We start from the raw sequence: 7380 nt of genomic DNA, 5'->3' as shown, positions 1-7380 counted from the left end.
AATAATCCCATTAAGTTAAATAATACCATCAATAAATATTTATAACAACATACGCTTCATTATTATTACAGTTGTCAGATCACATTTCTTTTTTCACATGATAACTATTCAATTGTAAACTCTACTTTGAAAAAGAGATTACTTGTTTATTTTAATTTTTTATCAATAAAATAATTCTTATTCCGATTTCATGAACTTTGTTTTTCCTCTCAAATACTTTATTTAGGATAAAATAGTCATTCATCAATCACAAATAGTAGGCCTATTATCTAATCACCATTATTGTGGGTAGTATTGGATTTTTAATAATATTTGAATAAACATTCCCTGAAAACATGAATTCCAATAATTGTTAACATTCCTAACTCTTCCTCCACATTTTTCAAATTGCTTCTCAAAAATAGCTACAATGAATGATTGTTTGTTTTCTAATCTTATCTAATACCGATATATTCTCATTGTAAATAATTATTTTACATTATTATCCAATGTATTTCAGTAGTCTTTTAATTACAAGTTTTGAATTCTTTTTATTTTTTTTACAATTTACATTGTATTTGGTAGGCTATCATCAATTTTTCAGTAACATAGTTCATAAAATAACTCAGAGGAACAGTAATTTCAAATCATCATTTGATAAGCCTTTGTAACTGTGGATAATTTATTAATTGATCATGAAAGTACACCAACGTTATTTAATAGAGAAATAAATGGAAATTCAAATGAACAACATATACAAGGTTTTTAAAGTACTTAGCTTGGTATTGATTCTATAAAATGATAATAATGAAATGTAGCAAACTTTTAGATATTGAGAAATTTCAAGCAATCTCTATAAATATCAATTGTTTCATTGATCTTGCTTATAACAAAAAGCATGTGGCCTTGTTATTAGATAACTCTATTATCTTGTCAGTCAATTTTGAAATTCTTTCAAGAGTTGGCCTAACCAATGATTAGCTTAGGATATACGGTACCCTAGTGAATTTTCAATTCACATATTTTAATCTACTTAATAGGAATTTCATGATAAGCTTTAGTGTTCGTAAACATAAGTTCATAAAATTTCTCAAAACAGAATCTAGGATTCTTAAAAATTAGTTCACTATCTGTGTTGCAAGCACTATGCTTGATTTTCTTATTTTGTTCAAATTGTTAACAAGTTTTAGAATATAACAAACAATTGTAAAGATTATTTCAATTATGTAAATTTCCTGACTTTTTAGATTAAATAATCTAATCTGTAGATTAGATAAAATTTATAAAATATAAATGTTGTATTATTCATATAATTGATATACTTTAGCTACAACTTAATATTCATTCGGTCATCAGAAACATCTTGATAATTTTAGAAGCATTATAAAATTCATAAGTCAGCTAAAAAGTGTTGAAGTTTCAGTCTGGCTGATATAAATATTCTGTAGTCTATCAGCTATCTCCTTAGCTTTCAATCAGACTTCCTTTACTTCTTGTACTTCTTGTACTTGAGTGAGATTGTTCTATTCTTGATATGAACAAAGAGGATGTTATATGATTTCTGTTCTTTCTAAGGTATGGAATAGAGTTATTCTTCAATCATAGATTAAGATGAAAAATTCTCCAGTGGTTTGATAGGCGAACAATAATTTTATATTTCAAGTAAATAGTTAGGCTATATGCATATACTATATTGAATATTCCACTGCTCTGAAACTAGCTTCAAAAGCATACATTTTTCATATTTACAAGGTTGATTTCTATGAAGAAAGGAATTAAAATCCGTAGATAAATTTTTTAAATATTGTCAATTAGATTTCCTTAATCAGTAAAATTTCCGCCATTGAGGTGGTTTCGACCTTTTGTATCATCTTACCACCCCCAAAATAAGCACTTTTCAAGAGAGGGTCAAGGAGGTTGGGTTGTGAGTTTCTATTGAATTTTAATTTACTTTTCTCACTCCGTAGTCACAAAAACATCTTCGTAAATTTGTGAAGTATATAATAAATTGATAACAGTCAAAGTTCATGTTTTAATAATAGATTTTGATAATTGATTAATTTTAATAACTCATTTAATTATTATATTAGTATATCCTCAAATTGTTAGTTGTTGTGCATGCATGATTTATTTTTCCCAAATAAAATTATAATTTCTCATTTTATTTAAAATTAATAGTTTCTAAGAAGAATCTCTAAAAAGAATACTGATGACCCATAAACCCTGACACAAAAGGGAATTAGAAAGGAAAATGATTAGTAAAATTCCGTCAAAGAGAAGCTGTAGGCCTATTCTATTTTTTTGTCTAGCCTTATTGCAGGATATTAGCAAGAATTTATACATTTTATCAATACAAATTCGGGAGAGTAACAGTTTTGAGATCAGCCTATACCGTAGTTCTATCCAGATAATTCCAAGATTCTTGTCTGTACACATGATTGAATGTTTTAATTTTTATTTTCAAAAATCTTATAGTACTTAGCTATTAACAACAAACTCTAGAAAAACTCATTCAAAACTCCAAACTCATATATTCCTGAAACAAACTCATTCATTTGTGAAACATTTGAAACACAAACTTCAAATAGTAAGAAAAAATACACATACATTCCCGAAACAGATGCAGCTTTAAATTAATTTTCCAGCGGAATCCCTGTTTAAGAGGGGTTTATTTGTAGTTTTTGACTTCGTTTGGTGAAATTCGATTGAAAAACATTTGAAACAACACACTTTAAATAATAAAAAAAACTTATACATTTCTGAAACCAATTCAGCTTTTCAATAAAATCTCCAAAGGAATTCCCGTCGTAGAAAGATTTTATTAAGGATTTCTGACCTTCCTGTCCCCCCCCCCATATTTTGTGATCAATCGGTCAGGGAGGTAGGCTTGTTTGAAAAAAAAAACAAAAAATAAAATTGACATAGATTGTAAACAAAATCATTCCTGTGACATATGCAGCTTCATAATACATTATGAATATATAAATAATATATAGACTTCGTAATACAGGAATTCCTGTTTAGAAGGGTTTTATTTGAGCCATATTTTAGGAGCAGTAGGTCAGATTGGTGGGCTTGTTTGAAAATCATTGTTTGAAACTCGAACTTTAAAAAATGAAAAAAATGTATTCATTCCTGAAGCAAATGCTGCTTGAAAATGAATTTTCCAGAGGAATTCCCGTTATAGTTTGTTTTATTTGGGGTTTGTGACCTTTCTCCCCCAAAATGAGCCATATTTGAGGAGCAGTGGGTCTGGGAGGTAGGCTATAAGGATCATGCTGCTTGCTCCATAAACCCACGTATTGATTTTCACTCCAGTATTTATACGAAGATGTCACAGGCTTGCTTCTACCACGGCCTCACACCTTTATCTTTCATTTTCTTCGTCATCGTATCTTTCTTTCCCTCATTCTCTTTCTTCCTCCTCTCACACTTCTGTCTTCAGCACTTTGACACTCTCATCTCGTGGAAGCTGTTAAACGTATTTGTTTTCAAACTGAGATGCAACAGGCTCCTCGTTCCTTTCAACTTTATTATACATTTAAGATACAGTACTTTGATCTGTTATAAAATTCTCTCAAAACAGTGATCCATTATATAGAGTTTTTGAATATTTCAGAGAGAGTTGTTTTTATTCACAGATGAAACAGCACCCTTTCTTTCAACTCTAATACATTTTAATATTCTTTGTTTGGTATGAAATTGTCCTAAAATAGTGATTAATTATTTTAATTTTTAAATTCATTTGGAATACAATGTTTTAGAGAGGGTTGTTTTTATCCAGTGGTGTGACTAGGTTAAATACGCTACAAATTGAGATAGGCCTACTATCCTTCCACGCCCCCCAGCCGAATGGGTAGAGTAGATACTTTCGAAAATGTTTAATTTTTCAACTACCTCCAAAGTTATATATAGTTCATTCAAAAGTAAACTTCCCTTTCACAGCCTGAATTTAATATTATGAATCCAAATTTAATATTCATGCTGGAATACATATTCAAATACGCTTCCTCCAAGACAGTACTCAATCACAAATACATTTTTATTTTAACATAGAATTAATCTTTGGTTAATTGACCGAGCGAAGTGAGGTCTAACATTCAAGTCGACGGTTTAGCATTTCTCAAATGTTCAATGTTTGACTGTTCAAATGTTTGAATGTTTAAATGTTTATATGTTGCGCATTTACGGCGTAACGCGTTAATAGATTTTCATTAAATTTGACAGGTATGTTCCTTTTTTAATTGCGCGTCGACGTATATACAAGGTTTTTGGAAATTTTGCATTTAAAGGATAATATAAAAGGAAAAAGGAGCCTCCTTCATACGCCAATATTGGAGTGAAATTCAGACTATAGAATTATTCATCATAAATCAGCTGACAAGTAATTACACAGATGTGTGAAGAAGCCAGTCTATTGCTGTATTTCCATAAGGTCTGCAGTTTCAATCAGGTACTTGTGGATGAGAATACTGCGTGAGGTCTACTGTTCACAGAACTACTAGTTAATCTTGGTTGTCTTCAATTGTTTAGTAATTTCATATGTGTACTTTTTTGAATGAGAACAACAGGTTGATTCCAGCCTAGATATTGAATTTAGATTCATAATATTAAATTCAGGCTGTGGAAGGGTAGTTTATTTTTGAATGAACTATAACTGTGGAGGTAGTTGAAAAGTAAACATCTTCGAAAGTATCTACTCTAGAATAGAGCAGCGGTTGTCAACCTGGAGGGCCTGTAAGGATTGTAGGCCTCTCTCAATCCCAATACTCCCGTTGGAAGGTTGACCGCTTGAGCCAACTCCTCTGAATATGATTCATGAGTTGTAAAATTGCTTCCCGGGTAGTTCGAAACCCACCTAAAACTGTAGGTCCATTCATCTCTCATTATCATCCGCCTCATTACCCACGCACAAGGCTAGAGTTCATGTAGGCAACACCCTCGCCAAAAAAAGGATAGTTGTTATAATTTTAGATCGATGTATTCTAAAACCGCAACATCACCTTCACTGCATCACAGAAAGCAAGTGGTTTCAAGTGGTTTAGAAAAAAATAGTTTTTTGGACCAACTACAAGTCAGATTGAAGTAGCTCACTCTCGAAACTCAAGGATCACAGAAGCCTAAAAGTTGGACGTATTCCAAATGTGCGTTTTTTCTGCTATGCTTACTTCCAGAACCAAACTAGATCAGTGTATTGACAACGAGGGACAATTTGGCAATTTGTTGTTTACAGCCAATCATCACAATTTTCAACCATTTTTAGGTTTCAACATTTTCTCATTTACTTCAAATAGCTCAACTGCAGGGTGTTAGATGTCGTAATAACCTCCTTTACTTTCTACCTTACATTGTTTCATGATTGCATTCACAAGAGTGTGTCTATTGATTGTCCATGAGTATGAGTATAAGTGAATTTATTTCTAAAGGTGATGATCACATGTGCCTCAGGCCTGTGCGTGGATAATCAATTCATCTATTTATTTATCTATTCAATCATTCAGAATTATACAACTTACAGAAAAAGTACCACAGGCTAACTTACGCCCAAAACGGTTCTAATTCTAATTTCTACAACAGTCCAAATGCAGCTAGAGGTTATGTGTCACTTCAAAATTCTTCAATTACACACTCAATCTACAATCCATAAACACAAAAATCATAATGAGATTGTAATACACAAACCACAAAAAGATAATGCGGCGGATGATGATGAGAGATCAGTGAACTCAAAGTTATAAATTTATGAATTTGCCCATTGATTAAATGAATAGGGAATAATAATAACAGTGAATAACTTCCTTGAGAATTGTAGTACATAACTGATATAATTTGATATTATCTGAAGAAAAATATTTTTTTGTGTTCCAGTTTGAGGAGAGGTCCAGGAGCCAACGTACAAGATGCCAGTGGTTATTCAGCATTACATCATGCTGCTCTCAATGGCCACAAGTAAGTTAATGAAAATACACTTTCGATTAAATTATGTAATAGGAAATCGGAATTCATGCATGAAATGTTTCCAAATGTAAATTATCAACTTCGCATTTAATGTACAACAAACACAACAAAAATTCAGTATTCATGTTAAGGTATTGTAACATTAATCATAAAAATACAAAATGAAAATATAATTCTAATATCAGCATACTCAAACAATAAAACCTCTCAAAACAACATAATAGGCCTACAATAGCAAATACACTACCCATTTCAACACTCTTCATACACCTAAAAATAGCAGACGACATATTAAATTGAATTTACATATAGTACGAAATTCGAAACAATACGATACAATAAGACCTCATTCAACTCTAGATACACAATAATGCTCAAGGAAACAGTAAACTCAAAACAATACAACGATACCCTTGCAAACAAACGTCATACAACAATAAATAAATAATAGAGTTTTTAGTTTTCAAGAAACTCACACAACACTATACAATAATACATCATACTACACATCCTTCCATTAAACACAATCAACTTAACACAAATGAACTCAACATACAGGAAACAATAGAATAGTATTCAAAGCAACACTCTCAATACGATATCGAATTCACCACCACGACACAATTACATTAGGGGGAGTCTGGAACGGGGAGGGGGGGATTTCCGAAAATTTTGGGCCTTCCATAGACTTTACCTACAGGAATTTGATGAGGGAGTTGGTTGTTATCTTGGATTTTTGGGCCTCATTTTCGGGCTCATGCGGGGGGGGGATTGTAACCTGGAAACCCCCTTCACTACGCCACTGCACAATTACAACATTTTGAATGAAAAATACTAAGAAATTGTCAAAAACCACACATTTATTGATACTTAGAAAGGCCGGTTTCTAAGTATCGATAAATCTGTGGTTTTTGATAATTTCTTAGTCTTTTTCATTCAATATGAATAATTACCACAATATCAACTTCTCAACTACAAAAAAAGTGAAAATTACGACATTGCCTACAACACCAGCTCACTTAACATAACTTAACATATAAGCCTTACATAAAAAAAACAGTTATGTCAAGTTGCATTGACTTGAGTTGTGTAGAAATGTCTTTTGATAAATCAAATTGGGCCTTATGAAGTACCCTTTGAGTTTTGTTGTTTTGTGTTGTGCCGAATTGAGCCAAGAATTGAGTTGAATGAAGTTTTGTTTAATGGATTGGTGTAGTGTTGTTCTGTTGATAACTGTTTGGTGATGTTGCGTTGAGATATCATTTTTTAGAGAGTGTTGTGTTGTGTTAGTTCTGTCGAGTTAATTTGAGTTGAATTGAGTGATATTGCGTGATTTGCGTTTTGTTCTGAGTTAAATTGGTGTTGCTTTGTTTATAGTGTGTATAGAGTTTAATAGTGTCGCTGTAACTTCTGCTCTGTTTTTTTGGGTTTATTCTAATGAGT

The 7380-nt window shown here is 31.7% G+C and overlaps 1 protein-coding gene across 1 annotated transcript in view; it reads left to right on the top strand.

Annotated features, from left to right (window-relative positions):
* LOC111056515 (ankyrin repeat and SAM domain-containing protein 1A) overlaps nucleotides 1-7380 on the top strand; it is a 128200-nt gene that overhangs the window by 1836 nt on the left and 118984 nt on the right. Inside the window, 1 exon segment of the mRNA XM_039439129.1 lies at nucleotides 5848-5928. Coding sequence (XP_039295063.1) covers nucleotides 5848-5928 — 81 coding nt within the window.

This window comes from Nilaparvata lugens, chromosome 12 (assembly GCF_014356525.2).
Source record: "Nilaparvata lugens isolate BPH chromosome 12, ASM1435652v1, whole genome shotgun sequence".
NCBI lineage: Eukaryota > Metazoa > Arthropoda > Insecta > Hemiptera > Delphacidae > Nilaparvata > Nilaparvata lugens.
Note: the sequence above shows the minus strand (reverse complement) of the source record. Positions and strands in the feature narration are given on the sequence as shown.